This window comes from Macrobrachium nipponense, chromosome 16 (genome assembly GCF_015104395.2).
Source record: "Macrobrachium nipponense isolate FS-2020 chromosome 16, ASM1510439v2, whole genome shotgun sequence".
Taxonomy (NCBI): domain Eukaryota; kingdom Metazoa; phylum Arthropoda; class Malacostraca; order Decapoda; family Palaemonidae; genus Macrobrachium; species Macrobrachium nipponense.
The window spans coordinates 4427239-4447788 of record NC_087209.1 but is presented as its reverse complement, the minus strand read 5'-3'; the positions used below and the strand labels follow the sequence as shown (position 1 = coordinate 4447788).

Genomic DNA, 20550 nt, shown 5'->3' with positions numbered 1-20550 from the left:
GTATTACATATCGAATGCTTCACATGCCTCCCGAAACAGCGCAAGACCAGAGCCGCCCACACCCGAAATTCGGGGGAACATAGCCGCACTTTCTGGGAAAACGACAATTCTCGCTTACTGTTTCATACCCGTATCGCACGCTTTCCAAAACTTTCTATTTGCGGGCTTTCTCGCCGGCGCTCTCCGGCTGGATCTCTCTCTCTCTCTCTATCCCTCTCTCTCTAATGAGACTTTCAGGTGTCATCACTGCATTCACCTGTGTAAGATGAGCGCAGTTCTGGGTAATTTATGTCAGGTATCCTGTTTATAGGTTGACATTCGGTACCACGAGGTCGACATTATTCGACATAAGATCGACCTTACTGGTTATTATTCAAACATAATATAGACGCTATGTATTTCATATGAAACAAATTGCACCTATAATATATTCACGTCCCATATAAAACTTAATTCCAGTTAGAAGGCAACACATGTTATTAATTAGGTAAGGAAAGGTCTTTTAAATATATAGAAATAAATTTAACTATTTTTTAGAATAACGTGAACTTTATTCATTTCGTACAAAAACTGCATTTATAAAATGTTCACGTCCCATATTAAACCTCATTTTAGTCAGAGGGCAATCCTTGCTAGTTCATTGGTTAAGGAAACGTCCTTTAAAGATATTGAAATAAATGACAGTAGTAGGCATTTCTGAAAAAAAAAATGAAAAAAAAAATAAAATAAAAATCAGACAAAATGTTAAAGCTGAGAAAAAAGGAAAAAAAAAACATACCAAAAAATATAGAAGCCACTGGAAAACCTTCAGAGCAAAAATAGAAAACTAAGAGAATAAATATTTGAAAAACTGGGAACCATATTTGGAAAAAGAAAAAAAAAAAAAGAAATATAAACAGTCTCTTATTTAAATCCTAACGGAGCACCTCACTTGAGTAAAATCAAATATGGCTCTCCTCTGAAAAGGTTACAGAGAGAGAGAGAGAGAGAGAGAGAGAGAGAGAGAGAGAGAGAGAGAGAGAGAGAGAGAGAGAGCATTAAAAAAACCCTTCACAGGTCAACGATCGGCAATTATGAGCTGACTCACGTTAGACATTTTCCTTGTACTTTCCCTTTCCAATTCAGCTCTCTCTCTCTCTCTCTCTCTCTCTCTCTCTCTCTATGGGTTTCTTCAAAAGCGTTGGGAGGAGGTTTTTGATATTGCATTTGAGGGACGGTTGTGATTTCAGAGTAGGAGTATTGCACGTCTATATTATTATTATTATTATTATTATTATTATTATTATTATTATATTATTAGGATTATTATTATTATTATTATTATTATTATTAAGTCGTGATAGTATTACACATTCCCTGAACTATGTTGTTGCTGTTGACTCGAGGCTCTTTTTATGTGAAATTTGCATATCTCTCTCTCTCTCTCTCTTCAGTAGTATTCTTTTTTACTTGGTACAATTACCATTTAGCTTTCAACGTAAATGTAAAGTATGACATCATTCTTCTTATAAGTTTCACCTCTCTTTTGAGAGAGAGAGAGAGAGAGAGAGAGAGAGAGAGAGAGAGAGAGAGAGAGAGAGAGAGAGAGAGGCTTTCGCTCAAGGGGTCACTGAGAGGTCAAACAGTTCAAGTATCAGCGACTCGGCTCGTACTGTGAAAGAGATAAACAATGTAATTCCGTTCGCTTAAAAAAAAAAAAAAACACACACACACACAATTTTGAAATTTCACTAAAATGAAACAGTTCAAAAGACCTCAGAATTCCATTATAAAAAATTCTAATAATAACAATAATCTCGGATTACGACAGTTGTCGAAAGTGACTGGACACCGGAAAAACAAGAATTCAGACAATCGGGGAGAAAAAAAAACAATCATGACGAAAGAAAATATATAATAAAAAAAAAGTACAATAGTACAATCAAGCGACAGAGACAAGTCACGAATAGAAATAAAATTGTGAAGCAATTTTTTTTCTTATCGAAGTTTTGTGTCAGTCGGATTCTTGCGATGTACCGAATCCCAAGAGAACTTTACTAGAAAGTGGGTCTAGTTATTTAGACATTTCACAGATAGTATTATTATTATTATTATTATTATTATTATTATTATTATTATTATTATTATTATTATTATTATTATTATTATTATTATTCAGAAGATGAATCCTACTCCTATACAACAAACCCAAAGGCGCCACTGACTTAAAATTCAAGCTTCCGAAGAATATGGTTGTTCATTTGAAAGAAGTAACGGGAGGTTTTGAAAGAAGGGTTTGAAATTCAGAAAGAAAAATAGATTAGAACAGGCGACAATCCACCTCAAAAGTCACCATCGCTTCAAGGAAAAAACTTCAGCCTAGAGACTTCACTTATTCTAGGACACTTGTGAACAAACAAATAAACAAAGACAAGGTTCGCTACACAAACCACGTACAAACAGAGATGAACGTCCATCATCACAGGCATCTTTTCATGTGGTCATTTTGGGATGACATTTCTTGTTATTTATTCTCCCGCTTTCGCCATCATGCAAATTTTGCAAAAGTTGTATTTAACGCGAACAGAGCTCATATTTTTGGGCTATCAAAGCAATAGGAAAGCTATAACAGAGTAATAAACAAAGCACTAACAACGTTTCTTCCCGTAGGGACATCAGACTGTCACAGATAATAAGCACATGGCTCGTGCAATTAAAATCATTAAACGCTTGAAAGTCTTGTCTTGAAGGACACGATGATTCCACGCTGGAATAAATGACATATCTAGCTATTTATCTACTCAACTGTCTCTCTAAATAAAACTGACTTTTCCACTCTTATCAAAAATCTTCCTAAAATTGGACATTCACTTCCTACTCGTTACGTAACGCTCCATTGTCTTTACAGATGGTGGAGGGGGTAGTGATTGGCCTAGGGAACTCCCCTTGCATGCACCCCCTCCCCTCCCCCAACCCCCACTATGACGTAACCCCCAACCTACACATACACATTTCCCAAGCAACTCCCAAAACTTTATCCTTAAAAGTCCTTGTAATATTGTTACCGTGCGCACTGGCTCCAGTATACTGTTGCCAAGTCAGATTCAAACGTTACGAACGAACGAAGTCACCTGGAACTGAACGAAATTTTGTGGGAATGCTGCCTTTGCAAATGCATTCACGATTACAATCCCCTTAGTTTCGTTTCTTTTATTTTCGAAGCGATTGTTCTCGGCTGAATGCAATTAGCCGATCTGTTAGATTTGGTTTCTCTTACAGAAAGGTAGCTTGGATTCTCATACGGAATTGGAGAGAAATTACAAGGTTTTATGCGTAACTCGGTCTTGTTCATGCTATTTTTCTTCTATTTAAGAAATTAGAGACCGGTAACTATAAACAAACACAGAAGTAACAAACAAACGAGATGAACACGACAGATATAGGTCTTGCATAAAAGTGTTTCCACGACGCAGTCGATGCTCTAATATGGAAACAATCTATCCACGGAGAGAGAGAGAGAGAGAGAGAGAGAGAGAGAGAGAGAGAGAGAGAGAGAGAATTTTAATTGGTCACTAAGTCTACTTCGTGGTCAGCACGTATGGGTACATAATTCCAAGTTGAGGAGAGAGAGAGAGAGAGAGAGAGAGAGAGAGAGAGAGAGAGATCGAATAAAGTATCAAGAAGGGGGGATACAGAGCCGTTCTTCATTGGTGGCGACACGTAGCGGTAAATCGTTGCTTCATCAACCACATGAACGCTACAAACAAATGTCTCCCATCTTATGAAACCGTTGATGTACACGAACTTTCGTTCAAAAGACGAGGAAGTTCAAGTGATTAACTTATTTGAACAAATAAATCATACAGCTCTTACACAATACGCTTTCTTTGTTTCTGCTTTGAGGAAACAGTTTACTTCAAGGGAATTCAGTACACTACGATGATGCCACAACCTTCGGTAAAAGTATCTTGTGCAATATGGCTAGAAGCTTAGGCCTAGGCCTAGCGTGAGATTCCCAACCAACAGCCTTCCCAACCTGATGTTTTCGTAGGCCTCGGGTGAATCGGAAATGGCCTTCAACGATTAAAAAAGCATCTTCTCCTTAAAAATAATAGTAAGATAACCATGCAATATCATATGACACAAGGATAACATAGAAGACAACATTTTTCAGCTAGCACGATAGTTCCTAACAGAGCCTAGACCGACAATCAAAACAAACCCTGCACGTACGATAGCCACCACTTTCACTTTCGCGGAGGTCGACAAGAGGCCTGGGGCTCTATATGTCATGGCTGCGGTTTATTTTGTGTTGTGTGTGAGCCTCCGAGTTCATAATACAGCCGCGTCTTTTGTAAGCTTAATGCCTTCCTGCCTCGTCAACTTGTTTCATGATGAAATATTACTACTGGTGCTGGTGCTACGTGTTTGTGACGATTACTATACAGTACCTTTGGATTCGTGATGTTTTTAACGTGTTTCTGTGTCACACACACACACACACGCGCGCGCACACGGAGGGGAGAGAGAGAGAGAGAGAGAGAGAGAGAGAGAGAGAGAGATTTGAAATAAATAATATGCACAAGAAATCGCTCGCTAAGGTACGAAGCATAAAAAGAACTATTCTGACTTAATGACGGAAAAGCAAAAACAAGCAAGCGTTGCACTGCGCTACCAGCTTTCACTCCAAGTATATTATATGTAGTAAGTACGTAAATATTTACCAGGTATAAGGTGTATTTAATATACAGTGTGGATGGGAAACCTCTAAACGTCACACACACGCACGCACATATAATATGTGTATATATATATATATATATATAGATATATATATATATATATATATATATCTACAGGGTGTCCATAGTCCCAGTACCATTACAAACAATAAATACTTGTAATGGTACTGGGACTTTATGGACACCCTGTATATCTATATATACATATGAGAGAGAGAGAGAGAGAGAGAGAGAGCCACATGATGACAGTTTGAGAAGAAAGTTTCCAGCCAGGGGAACAACATTTAACCAGAATAAAAACTTGTACAAGAACAAATCAGATGACTTGACGTTAAGCAAAGGCAGTTTTTTTCTTTAATTCACGGAGCGCAAGTTTTAAAGGGGTAGAGGGTAGGTTTGATAACTGCGTGTGTGGGGGGTGGGTGGGGGGGGGGGTGAGCTCAACGGGCTTCCACCAAGCTTCCCGGAGATAATGGTGAAGTTTTCACCTTTTTAAGCCTAGTCTCTCTCTCTCGTCTCTCTCTCTCTCTCTCTCTCTCATCTCTCTCTCTCTCTCAAATCTCTCAAACTTCCATACGACAGAAATTAAAATGAAAACCAATAAAACTCCCATTGAAAAAGTGCAAATAATAATAATAATAATAATAATAATAATAATAATAATAAGGATAATAATAATAATAATAATAATAATTAATAATAATAATAATAATAATAATAATAATAATAATAATAATAATAATAATAATAATATGAAGGTAGGAGACCCTCTCCTATCTTTAACAAAATAATAATAATAATAATAATAATAATTGCACCTAAAAACCAAAAATCAAGATGAATACAATGATATTTAAGAAAATATTTTGAAAGATATTTTTCAAGAATATGTTTATTTGTTTAAGAAGACATTTACACAGATATTCAAGAATAAATTTAGGGAAACATTCTAGAATATATTCAGAGATAGATTCAAGAATAAATTCAAGAATATATTAAAGAATAACTTCAAGAATATATTCAAGAATAAATTCAAGAATATACTCAAAAATATATTCAGAGATAGATTCAAAACTATATTCAGAGATAGATTCAAGAATATATTACAGATATTCATGAATACATTTAAGAGAAATCTTAGGACAGTACTGCCAACAAAGAAAAACACAGCAACATGTCCTTATCCCCTTTTTGTCCCCCTTTTTTTTTAAAGCAGGATATCCTGATCTCGTAATGGAGTCCTGATTACATAGAAAATGGTATCAGGATTTCACATATCTCACTCAGGCGTCCTTGAACGCGAGAATAGGATTCTGCAAACTCCCAACGCGTCGATTATCGGATATCCTGACGTGTACTAGCGGAGGATATAGTCATAGATGCTATACTGCGGCCAGATATAGTAGCAGAGGATATACTAAGAGAAGATGTAGTAACACAGGATATACTGAGAGAGGATATAGTGACATAGGGTATACTAAGGGAAGATATGGTAGCAGAGGATATACTGAGGGAGGATATACTAAGGGAAGATATAGTGACACAGGATATACTGAGGGAGGATATACTAAGGGAAGATATAGTAACACAGGATATAATGAGGGAGGATATAGTGACATAGGGAGTACTAAGGGAAGATATGGTAGCAGAGGATATAATGAGGGAGGATATTCTCAGGGATAGTGACACAGGATACACTGAGGGAGGATATAGCGACCGAGGGTATACTAAGGGAGGATACGGTAGAAGAGGATATACTGAGGGAGGATATGGTGAAAGAGGTTATAGTGACCAAAGAATATACTATTTGAGGATATAGTCATAAGTAGATGATATACTAAGGAAAGATAAAGTAGCAGAGGATATACTGAGGGAGGATATAGTGACAAAGGATATACTATAGGAGGATATAGTTGTACAGGATATACTAACGATATACTAAGCGATTTGACAGTAGCACGGGATATACCGAAGGAATATATAGTGACAGAGGATATACTAATGGAGGATATAGTCACATGGGATATATTAAAGGAGGATACAGTACCAGATGATTTACTAATGGATTTCATGCTGAGTTAGGATATACTAATGGAGTATTATACTGATAGACAACAAAATGAAGAAGGATATATATAGATATATATATATATATATATATATATATATACTATTTATACACTAAGAGAGATTGATCAGCTTAGGATAATCCTGAAATTTCTCGAATCGAGATTAGATACACGGGGGGGGGGGTGAATACACGCTTGCGCGCTCTCTCTCTCTCTCTCTCCTATGACTCGAGGTTAATCACTTTTTCTAGTTCCCTGAGTGACGTGTGAGGAGAAACAATCAAGGTTGTCTCATTTTCCTTATATCTCTTTTTTTTCTCACACGTGGCAAGGAAGCGTAAAAGACTGAATTATATAAGTTTATACATAAGATATACATTAATATATATATATATGTATATAATATATATATATATATAAATAGATCATATATATATATATATATGCGTGTTTGTATGTGTCCGAAACAGAGAAGAAATAACCAGACAATAATATAATGATATGATTTAAATTAAATAATGATAATAAAAACAATTACCCAATACGATGAAATACGATATTCACAAAAGAAAATAATTACTATGCACTAACACTAATCCCCAGAAGAAAAATAAAAGAAAAAAAACTTTGAGATAATAAGTCTCACTACAAAATAACCTAAATTCATCTTAGGTTCTTTAATGATTCCAACATCATCTAATTATATTATCTTTCCTCCCACAATAAAAATGGCTTTCTAAATTGATGTTATTCTTTAGTTTTCCGTTTAAAATACCATCCACTTATTTCTATTGTATCTCCCAAATTCGGCTCCTGAAGACAGCCCTATTGTCCTCCCAAAACAATATACAGTCTCCGATTCTGTGTCTCCACCATTACCATCATCCGCTAGTCAAGATTGGAAAGATGAAGGACTGACTTATCCCTCTGAAATTAAGAAAAAAAACAAAATCTGTCATACAGCTCCCAGCATCCTTGAGTCACTACATCATTATCATCGAATGAGGGGAAGAGGGACGGGGGAAGAGAGGGGAGGGGGGCAGGGAGGGAGGGGAATAAAGAAGTGGGGGGGAATATCCTTGATCTCTGGAACATGGAACACCCCCTTGGGGGTGACGTCATTCTCTATTTTTTTTTATCAGTTGGCTTCTGTTTTAACTGTTAAGGCGGCTGTCGTTTGCTGTGGGAGTTAGTGTGTTTCTTTCCTTTTCTTTTTCTCTCTCTCTCTACTCTCATCTCTCTCTCTCTCTCATATATATTATATATATGTGTTATAATATTAATATATAATATATTATATATATATAGTAATAATATCTATATATATAGATATATATACACGTGTCTGTGTGTGCATGTATGTACATCATTGGCAATGTACTTCACAGAATAATCATATACATGACAGCAATACCAATACATTTCTTTTTTCAGAGTATCGTTCACCAAAGAGACTGATAGATTACACACACACACACACTTCGCAACAACAACAACAACAACAATATGAAATCGCAACTGAAAATTCCTTATGGAGAAAAAAAAAAAAAAAAAAAAACAGGACAGTCTGCCCTGATATTTCACGTCTCACTGGATCTTCCTTTAAGAACAGTTCTTTTATTATTATTTTTTTAAATTCAGTCAAGCCTGTAACTTCCATTTTACCGAATCGGTAGCGAACTGAATTGGCAATTCAACCACACAGGCAATGTCGCTCTATTGATTTCCGGGGACACGCTCCGAATTCCACGCTAATCAGTCGGTCCTGCAGATAAATGGTCGTGTGTATTTTGGGGGGAAATTCGATATCCTTGGTGTTGGAGTCTAGTCTTTTTTTTTTTTTTTTTTTTTTTTCGAAGAAGTCGTCAATGATTTCTTTTAAGAAGTTTTTTATAGAAAACTTTATTCTTGAAGTCTCGAGTTCGTCTGTGCGGTCAGAGCTGACAGCTGACATCTGCTGAATGGTATTGCTGACTCTGGTTATTGTGCTGATATCGGGACCTTGATAAGTCATGCTGACATCTGGGTGTTGTGCTCTGTGAGCAGTAATGCTGACGAGCAAAGTCTAACCTCCTAGGCTGACACCTCACACCTACAGTAATGCTAACACCTTGGAGTAGTGCTGAGCGGTAGCGCTGACAGCTGACGGCTCCCATGTGTCATGTGACAATGCTGACGTCATTCGGTGCTTCAGTTAGAGCACCGGTTGCTAATGCTGACAATAAAAGCTGACGGGGGTAAAGCTGACGTCGATAAGCAAAAGCTGGCAGCTAGCTGGTGTGTCCTCTGACAACTCACAAATGCTGACAGTGCACACACACAAAAAACATGACAAACGAAAGTACCAATCACACCCGTGTGACTTGTCAGGCAATTTATCGCTCGAACCCAATTGAGTCACGTGTTATTTCCTTCTCTTTTGACGCGCTCGCGAGTCTACGCGCGCGCACGCACGCGTTTCGCAACGAGATCGTTACACGTAAGTCATAACATTGCTCAAAGGGTTAATTATCGACAGATGCAATGAATTGATTGCATTGTTGCACTGATAAATTGAAAGGTGATCAAACGTACTTTCATGCATTGCATGACGGTATACTTATTTTGCATTGCACGAGGATGCAATCTGCATGATTCTGAAATACTTTTTTAATTTTTTTAACAGCGGTAAAAATCAAATGTTTATTTTAAATTTCTACGAAATAAAATTTAACGATTCATTGTCTTGAATTGTTTTCTTAAATATTGCCTTTCAAGCAAAAATAAACGGAAATTGAAAAAAAAAAATATAAAAAGCCAATTATATATTTTCAAGGTTATTTTACTGCCTTTTTTAAATACAACTCGACATTTAAAAATACAATTGAAGGACAGAATGATAAGAAACTATAAATACAAAAAATATAAATATGAGACACTATTTTGCGCGATTTTCTAGTGCAACTTGATATTTATGAAAAGAAGCGAAGGACAATATAATAAAAAGGTTCTTTAATACATACATACACACGCACACTAACATAGAGAGAGAGAGAGAGAGAGAGAGAGAGAGAGAGAGAGAGAGAGAGAGAGAGAGAGAGAGAGGACTCTTTACATTCCCAGTTTATATCAATCACAAAGACCTTGACAGTCGAAAAAGGAAGCATATAAGTATGTATATCTCCCTAGGTAAGATGATCCATTGTTTGGACAAGACTCTGGGAACGATGGAGAGAGAGAGAGAGAGAGAGAGAGAGAGAGAGAGAGAGAGAGAGAGAGATAACCTCGAGAGGAAACTCCACCAGTCATGCCACAGTTCCCAGCCACTACTCCTAAAAACCTTGATTTGTAACGGTCCCCCATTCACAATGGCAAGAATAAAAATAGAATATTAAAAAAACGAATTAAAAAAAACACGAATAAGTACAATACTGATTTACGAATGATACGAAAGCACGTAACGTTAAACTTGCTTTACTTGGCAGATATTTAAAAAGAATAATCGTTGATCCAGTTGGTGTTATATTATTTTCAAATGACAATATAATTTGAATTTGAGAAGCCCTTGCAACCACTGAGGCAGTCTCCCCTAGGTATTAATCTTCTTCTACACGTTTTCTCTAATTGTAATCTTTCAATATACAGAAAAAAATACTCCTTGGCCATAACAAAATAAATACTACATATATAAAAATAAACGCTACATATATCATTACAAAATAGTCGTCATGCAATCCAGATTTATTGACAATTCTGAGAAAACAAAAGGAAATCTGAGTCAGAGTTTCTCTCAAGAATTCTTCTTCTATACGTTTTCTCTAATTCGAGTCGTTCAAATCAATAGAAAAACATATTCCTGGGCCCTAATAAAACAAATCCTATATAAATTATCATAAAACACGCTTCATATAATGAGATTCATCGACAATTCTTAGAAAAAAGCCGAAATTACTTCAGAGGAGTGTGTTCAAAATTTACAGCTCTGCATCCTCCCGCCATCTATCGGCCACGAGCTGAACTACGAGCCAGGCACGTCATCTCTGAATAACAGAATAACATGAAACTTGAAAGGTTATCTCTAGGTCATATCACATCGTAAATGTTTATGTCGAGATCTGTTAAAAAATATCTGCATTCTCCAGACGTCTTCCATGATAAGTATAAGTCTTAAAAGTCAGGCGTCTAATAAATCAATTAAAAAGGCATTAATGTTCGCGACTATTCGGTTTATCTTAATATTCGTCCTTCAGTCTTTCGAGATAACACTATCTGATGTTGATGTCCGTTTAAGGCAACTATTTACACCGTGGGACAACCCCCTCCTGCCCCCCTCTTTTTTTCTCTCTCTCTCTCTCTATTAAACACGCATACATATATTGTGGTTATTACAATTACACGAAACATTGGTCAAAAGTGACTCGTAGACTATATTATATATATATATATATATATATATATATATATATATATATATATATATATATATATATATATATAAAGATATATGCCACGAAGGAAAAATAAACGAATGAGGAGATCCTCATTCGTTTATTTTTCCTTCGTAGCATATATCTTTATTTATGGATTTATCACGTTCCTAACTTTCGTGATTCAGTTATACATTATGAATATATATATATATATATAAGATATATATATATATATATATATATATATATATATGGTAACCAAAGGCCATCTAAACATCCTTGATAAATGAGCTGAAGACATTTCAGGTCATAAAAGGAAATATGTTCTCCTATACATATAAAGCAAACAAACACACAAACACACACTACATTATATATATATATATATATATATATATATATAATGTGTGTGTTAGTTTGAATTGACTAGGGAGAGGAATAGCATAGAAAAGTGGCATTAAAAGACACATATACATACATACAAAGACACAGAAACACAGGCGTACTACAACACAAGGCGTTACACAAAACATGACGACTTTTAAGAGTTCCTTGAGTCCTCCCTCCACCAGACGGATTCCGTTTCAGGAAACGGCACTACACTCATTAATTCCTACTCTGTAATCACGGCAGTTTTCGTTTCGTTCCAAGTTTTACCACGACACGGGTTTCCCCCCGTCTGGAGATTATATGGTAGTGTGTATATCATCTCTCTCTCTCTCTCTCTCTCTCTCTCTCTCTCTAACACATACACATAATAGTTTTCTAGTCTGAGGAATACATATCATATCTTCTTTAGTATATTCTCTCTCTCTCTCTCTCTCTCTCTCTCTCTCTCTCTAATACCACACGATAGTTTTCCAGTCTGAAGAATAAGTATAAGTATCATTATCTTTCTGTCTTTCTCGCTCACACCTATTCCTCTCTCTCTCTCTCTCTCTCTCTCTCTCTCTCTCTCTCTCTCTCAAGGTCACAGTGACACAACTCGCCGAGTATTAGGTTCCAAAATCACGGAGCATGATTCACACCAATCATTTTTTCTCCTCGAGTGATCTCAAAGTACCACATGACAAGATCAAAATAATAAGAGAGAGAGAGAGAAGCTAAATTTAAGGCTGCCAAGCAATTTGCGAGGGAAACAGAACAAGGGAAAAACGTATTGCAAGGAAATGTCGGGTTCATCTGATACAATCATTATTAGTATTATTATATTACGACCCACGAAATCACAGCAATGAGATAATTAAAAGTCATAATTAAACAACACACATCAATTTCCTCCGTCGATGCTTACAGGACGAAACGTTGGCGCCATCTTGATTATGTAATACACGACAACGAATGAGAAAAAAAACAGGAAAACATACGATGATAACGGTGGAAAACAAAATAATAAAAAAAGGACAACATGACAAAACATACGATAATAAAGACACAAAACAATATAATAATAAAAAAAAGGACATGAGAAAACATACGATAATAAAAACACAAAACAAGGAAATAAAATAACTGGTATGTTTATCCCGTTCATCACAAAAAATGTCTGAAAGTAAATACAAATTCATAATAATACACAAAACTAAATATACATATTATATGATAAAAAAATACAAATTTATGATAATGAAAAAGACAAAAATGCAAATTATATGATAATAAACACAATGGTAAAGTCGAACGGCAACAAATGCTATCAATGGAAAAAAAAAAAAAAAAAATTCAAATCAGGATTCCTTATCGCGCAACAACAAGACGGACTCGACCTTGGGAGATCCTTAAAAAAAAAAAAAACGAAAAGGGCTCGGTGGTTCAAGGACTCACTCAGGAGTCCCTGTGAGTCCTTTTAAGACCTTTAAAAAATTACTTAATGTCCGCAAAACCTTCCATAATGGCAACGGGTTTGTTTGTTGGAGTCTGTCTCTTTGGGAACTTCACATGGATTTTGCCTTGACTTATACAAATGGGGTCCAAAAAATGGAAAGCCTGACATTAAATGACTGGACACAAGATAACGCAACTTCCTCGAATTCTAATGGGCGAAGGGGTTGGGGGGCGGGTGGTCACAATATGGTTGCGAAGTATTCAGTCTTTATTTTTTGGGGAATCCAAAGTGTCTTTGGTGTAGGATCCTAGTATACACACCCATACACACACACACACACACACACACATATATATATATATATATATATATATATATATATATATATATACGTGTGTGTGTGTGTGTGTGTGTGTGAGAGAGAGAGAGAGAGAGAGAGAGAGAGAGAGAAACATATACACATTGTAATTGCAGATGTCACCAGAATCCATTCTTTCTCTCTCAAGGAACAGAAAGCGAGAGAGAGAGAGAGAGTAAGAGAGAGAGAGAGAGAGAGATTTATACATAATAACTATAGATGTCACCAGACTTCATTCTCTACTTATAAAGAGAGAGAGAGAGAGAGAGAGAGAGAGAGAGAGAAAGGGGCGGGGAACTAATCACTTGCAATTTCATGCAGGCATGAGGCGTGCGGACATGTATACGCTATTACCGGCGCGCACAGGAGACGCGTAATGAAGCATGGGTCTCACGCAAAACAGACAGGATTATAATTGTTACGCATCGGCTCCTGGCTGACTCCTCTACTTATACTTCCATTCTGCTTCTGAGAAATATATGTATTTTCAAGGCGAGGGGTTGTTTCATGGTGTGTGTTGTGTGTGTGTGTGTGTGTGTGTGTGTGTGTGCATTTGAAAATGACCTCCATAGGCGCTCCACTAGCCTGTTTAAGTACTAGTACTGAAAAGAAAAACCGCTATTCGAAAAATAGAGAAGAATCTCTACAAGCATAACGCTGCTGAAGCAGCCATTACTTTAATAAAGTATATGTATATGTATATATATGTGTAACACACACACACACACACACACACACACACACACACACACACACACACACATATATATATATTATACATATATATATATATAGATATAATATATATATACTAAGTGTATGCGTTTGTGTGTAAACTTGTCCACGTACTTAACACAAACACACATACACATGCGTTCCAATACACTGGCACAAACGATTCCATATCATCACCAACAATCTTGTTAATCTTACACCAATACTAATAAATCATAAAAAAACTTAACAAAACTAATGTTATATATATAAAGCCTTAACAAGTATTTTATAAGAAAACTTACCATGTCTAATGTTTTATAAATTAAAAAACAAGCCTTAACAAATGTTTTATAAGAAAACTTATGAAGCCTAATGTTTCATAAAAAAATAACTAACCAATTCTTACGTTATAAAAAATACGTCAATTAATACCTTGTCAAATCTAATGTTTTATATAAAAATACTTTACCAAATCTAATGTTTTATATAAAATACTTTATGAACACCTTGTTGTTTTATATAAAAAAAATAGTTGAGTCTAAGATTTTACGTTTTCTTCTCTTTTGTCTGTAGGCCTACAAGAGAGCCAAGAGCACCACGGTACAGGTGGCGCGCATGGTGTGCATTACTCTCCTGGCGGCGGCTTTCATGATCGGCTTCTTCACCCTCACTTCCAACTACTTGAGCGCGAAGCAGTGTGATTGCCACAACGTAAGTCCACTACTACTAGTTTAACGCTTACTCAGGGAGTAAGCCTACACACTACTTTGTTGTTGGGGGGGAGGTAAGGAAGCCCTATGGAAAAGCCTAAAAAAGGTCTTAAATATAGTTCAAACGCTTACTCGGGGGAGTAAGCCTACAAACTACTTTGTTGTTGGGGGGGGGGAAAGGGGGGGGGGGGGGGGAAAGCCCTATGGAAAAGTCTATAAAATTCTAAAATAGGTGTTTCGCGTTGAGTTAAAGATACAGGAATTTTAGTATAGGATATTTATGATTTATTTATTTGAATGAAAATGTCCAAAATAAATATATGATTTATTTATTTCAATGAAAATGTACAAAATAAATATATGATTTATTTATTAGAATGAAAATGTAAAAATTAAATAATGTGCTTCTTAAACTACAGAACAAATATTTCTAATCAGTCAATATAGGGTATTTATTTAAATTTTCGTTGGTGATACAACGCCCAATTTTACCATAGATTTTAGCATGCGCCTCGTGCCAAGCAAAAGACCATCATTTATAACGGTGAATTTTAACTACGCCTAGATGGAACTAGTGGCCTTTTAAGCCACTGTAAGGTGCTTCAAGAGTACCTTTCTCCTAACGTAATGTCTTCAATAATTCTCTTTCGGATTTCAATACTCCTAATAAATGAATAGCGTGCCAACATAGTTTGCAAGATAGGATAAGAGTGCTAATTACTACTGTCAAGCTTTGGTATTATCCCCCTCCTTCTGTATGCCATGAATCTTGCAAGCTTTCGTCTTGTGTGAAGCTAAGTGTGTTGGTTGGAAGACCTATCCACTGTCTCGTCTCGTCATTCTTTGGATTGAAAGATCAAATACTCTCACTTAGGAAGCTGATAACCTATCTTGTTCAATCGTATTATCTCCTTTTATTCTGGTATTCTCCGTTTTTTCCTTTTATTAACCATTTTAAGTTAAGATATCCTTCTTTACACCTGCTGACTCAATTTCCAACTCGGCCATCTTCTCTGACTACAGACCGGCCACAAACACGACAACCTTCACTCAGCAAGCGTTCTCCCCCAAGTCGAGAAGCTGGTAGGGGAAGAAGGACTGAACAAAGTGGAAGAAGTGAATGAGAATGGAATTGACGCTTCCGAGGCGCCCATCCTCTCCAAGGACATCCTCCAGCAGGATCAGCAGGAAGAAGCAGTGCCCGATGCCCAGGAAGAGACCGACAACATTCCTGAGGAGGTGAGTTTCACATCCTGAGAGGATGGTCTGAAGTTTTTGTTTCTGTTCTCTCCCAGATTCAACTGTGGTTTTTGACAATCTCAGTGAAGGACATTACTTTTAGCCCGCTGACTATTCCCTAATATTGGACAATCAGTACAATCCTCAAAAACTCATGTAAAACATACTTGTAAGTTACAAATTTCCCTCGCATGTTTGTCCAACCTGGCTTTATACCTATACTAAACTTCTAGTTAAAAGTTCCCCATATTAACAATTCTATTTCCGTTCAAGGAGGTAGAAGCCCTGGTTGAAGAAGTTGCTGAAATAGAAGACGCTGAGAGAAAGATTGAGGAAGAAATAGAAGTCCAGGAGATCATGCAGAAAGAGATTGAAGAAATGAAAAAGAAAATTAAACTCCCAATTGACCTCATCCTTGGTAATCCTTCCTTGGTAAGTGATAGGAATAAGACAGAGTGGCTGTTAAGGAAATAAAATTGCAATTCAGGTTCATTTTATCTTGTTGCTTTACCAGTTACTTAGCTATTTGATATATGGATTAAAAAGTTCTGTATTGAAAGAAACATTTCAAAACGAGTTTCTTTAATCCACTAAAGTTTTGCATCAAATGTGAACAACTTTCCCCTGAGACCTTTCCTCTCCCTGCAGGCTGGTCGTGATGTCAACTGCGAAGTTGAGCGCCGCCAGCAGCCTATCGGAGGCGGCATTGTGACCCAAGCAATCATTGTCACCTGCAGTGACGACGACAGCAGCAACGACAGACCCGGAATCATTGTATCGCCTCCTGGCCCTCGTCCTTTCGGACCCCCTCTCTCTCTTCTGGCACCCATCATGAAGATGCTCTCATCCAAGGCAAAGGCTCGCATGGTCAAGCCCATCCAGATCAAAACTATGGCCGGACCACCTCCATTCGCTCTCCCAGCTCCATTCACTCTCCCATCCGGCCCCAGGCCTTGCTCTCCAAATGACCCCTTCCCATGCATCATGAACCAGCCTAAGAATTTAGGGCCATTCCCAGGTCCCGTCAACGGACCATTCCCTATGCCAGTTCCAATGAACGGTCTAGTACATTTCAACGGACCTATGCCAGGCCCATTCTCTGGACCATTCCCTGGCTCCAACGGTCCCCTCCCAATTGCAAACGGTCCTTTCCCCGGCCCTTTCCCAGGACCAAACCCTGATCAGATCTCCAGAAGCCTTCACATGCCACTAAATGGACCCATGCCAAATGACATTCGCGGCCCTTTCCCTGGACCAAACCCTGATCAGATCTCCAGAAGCCTTCACATGCCACTAAATGGACCCATGCCAAATGACATTCGCGGCCCTTTCTCAGGACCTTTCCCATCCCCATCTGATGTCCCTCTTCCAGTAGCCCCAAAAATTTTGATGCAAGGCCCAATCATTTCTGAAAACTTCATGGATGATGAGCCCCAACACCGAATGATGCCCTTGGCACTCCGTCCCCTGCCACGCGTATCTCCTCGCATGCCCAAAATCCTAGCTTTTGCCACTCGTCCCGAGAAGCAGGTACCTCAGACTCTCATCTCTTCCCTTCAGCGTGGAGCTAACAAGGTTCCTCAGAGAGAACCAAAGATCCTCTCAGCATTCCCTGAACCCCAAGGACGTGCCCTTCCTTCACCCGTTTCACTGCCGAGTCTTCGTCTCCTGCCAGCACGACTTCTCTCTGGACCAGTCTGTAAGTACAGCTACTACATATGTATACTTAAGTCCATTTACTTTGGTATTCAGTAGGTACCAATATAATTTTTGACTTCTGCAATATGTAATCCACATAGTAAAGTCATTTCTAAGCAGCTAATACTGCCTATTTGGTTTGTTTCACATGAATAATTGAAAGTTATGACCTCATGATACATATAATTTATAATAACAGCATCTACACTTGTTCCAGTCATGAGAGGAATCAGACGCAACGACGAACCTCGTCCCATCACCCACATGGAAATGCGCAAACCAGAGCCCCTCCCAAATTTGCCAGACTTCGAACCCCGTTTCCCTGACTTTGGACCCCCCAGAGTGCACACCGTGATCAACCCCGAGAGACCCGTTTTCAACCAGTTCCCTCCAAACACTCCACCCAAAATCGGCGAGCTTGACCCTGCCAAGATCGTTTCCAAGATCATCGAGGTCAACAGCCGTCCCATGCCTGTGGACGTCATGTCCCCACCTAAGCCCGTCGCAGTCATTCACAAGGTGGAGCCACTGGCCGGATCCCAGATCCCCATCTTCCTCCCACCACCTCCCCCACCTCCTTCCTCCATCAGCTCCCTCCCCTCCCCCACCACAGATGGACCCAGAGGGACGCGTTGGAGACGTCCACAACATGGAACCTGAGGCAGAGTTCGTCCCCCACCAAGAGCAGCCACCAACCCCCCCACAAGCTTCTCCCCTTCTGGACGGGACCCCCCAGGAGATTCACGAACGCGCCCCCCAGCCCGCTGAGGACCGCAGGCACCACCTCCTCATCGTCAACTAAGACGCACCGAGTTTGGTGGACTGAGGCCGCCTCTGTGAGGGGTGAAACCAACCAAGCCGCGGACAAAGGCTACAATTATATATAGTATATATAATATAATATAAAAAGATCCCGATTATCGTCCTGAGTGATAACCATGTGACATATCAAGAAGCCTTAACCAATGGATAGAATCTCAAAGCTGTAATCGGACAATAACCAAATACAATAAATGTTTTGTTACTTATTTACTGTAAATTATCGTCTTTCTTTTTAAATTATATCGTTCAAATTACGATCCCCCCCCAAACCCCACCTGTAAATTATGATTTCTCCGGAGAGGATACTGGTCTAAGTAGACCTTTTAAGCAGTCAACAACCTACGTCAAACAAAAGTTGAGAATTCTCATTGCATGGAATGTCTACTTAATCCATATTTCGGTCTCCATCTTTAATTTAGTATATCTCTTAAATTTAAGGAATAAAACAATATCTTCGAAGCAATTTCTTACACGGACTAAGATTTCCTCATAGAGCACCACATCATTAGTTTTATCTTGCTAATCAACAAAGAAGTATAACGTTAGCGAAGATGACGTCATTTATACAGCCAATACAATAAATAGGCTTTCGTAAACTAAATGTATATTGCAAAAAAATAATAATAATAACATGTCTTCCATATCATTATGATATACAAAAAAACTTGTCTTCCATATCACTATGATATACAAAAAAAACTTCTGCATCTATAGATGAAGATTTTTAGTTTATAAGGTTACCTACCTAATACAAGATAAATTGAAGAATTCTAATTATCTTTATTTTTACAACAGAAAAAGTATTCTGGGCGGTTCATTCATTAAATGCTGATTGCTGAGACACACAGAATGACGCCATAATTTTTTTTGTATTATTCTACAGTAGAATAAAAAATGATAAAATAATTTTTGTTTACTTTCTAACCTCCTCAACTTCTGAAAACTATTTATAGTTTTTTAATTAACTTATTTTTTTTGCTGTTCTGTTTCTCATGGTGAGAAAATAATTTTTTTCAATTTCTGACTTCCTCAACTTAAAAAAATATTTATAGTTATAGTCCTTCTAATTACCATATTTTTTCCCTGTTCTGTTTCCTCAGTTCAAAGTATGATGCTTACTCTTTTTCTTCTTTTTTTTTTTTGTTCCTTAATTTTTGACACTGAAGGAACACTTAAAATGAAAATAAATTTGAGGGTAATCCCACCTACCATTCACAAAACTTTCTTCTCAACTTCAAACCAATTTGATTTTCTTAATGAAATTGCCCCGGCAATATTTTAACAATAAGTTGAATGGAACAGAAACATACAAAGAGAACTGGGTGATGAAAAGCATTATCCTGGCAGCAAAAGAGACGTGAATAATTATTATTTACCCTATTATCTTGAAGCTCTGAGAATGAAGAATGCTCCATACTAGATGCTGCTGCCTCCAAGACGAGTTGGTTCGACCATGTAATGAGGACGGGGAGGGGGGGGGGGGGGGGGGGGGGGTGGGGGAGTCTCGCTTAGTAGTCGGAAAAGTGGCTGACGATGATGATGATTATAATGATTATAATGAAGATTAAAATGATGTTATGATGAAGACTATAATGAAGATTACAATGATGTTATAATGAAGATTATAATGATTATAATGAATATTATAATGATGTTATAATGAAGATTCTAATGATGATTATAATGAAGATTACAATGAAGATTATAATGATGGTATAATGAAGTTTATAATGAAGATTATAATGGTATTATAATGATGATGACGATAACGAATACTGGTTGGAATGGTATTGTTTATGTTTACGAAAAAAAAATGATCATCATTATTAAGCCCTTCTTACACATATTTTCCCAAGAGCGAATTTCATGACAATGATTATTCAACGTTATATAAATATCTCAGACAGCCCACCAAAATCATGATTGGTGACACCATCTAAAAGGAGCAGTTTCTCAAGAAAAGTAGAGTTTTAAGAACCCTT

At 37.4% G+C, this 20550-nt stretch overlaps 1 protein-coding gene across 2 annotated transcripts in view; it reads left to right on the top strand.

The window, feature by feature from the left end:
• LOC135195535 (uncharacterized) overlaps positions 1-19474 on the top strand; it is a 50857-nt gene extending 31383 nt beyond the window's left edge. Inside the window, exons 2-6 of one of the 2 annotated variants that reach the window (XM_064221786.1) lie at positions 14673-14810; positions 15833-16048; positions 16322-16480; positions 16697-17747; positions 17946-19474. In XM_064221786.1, the coding sequence (XP_064077856.1) occupies positions 14673-14810; positions 15833-16048; positions 16322-16480; positions 16697-17747; positions 17946-18406 (2025 nt within the window). In that variant the 3' untranslated portion in view covers positions 18407-19474. The remainder of the gene's footprint in view (positions 1-14672; positions 14811-15832; positions 16049-16321; positions 16481-16696; positions 17748-17945) is intronic. The other variant, XM_064221787.1, reaches the window with a different exon arrangement.
• The last annotated feature ends 1076 nt before the right edge of the window (positions 19475-20550 follow it).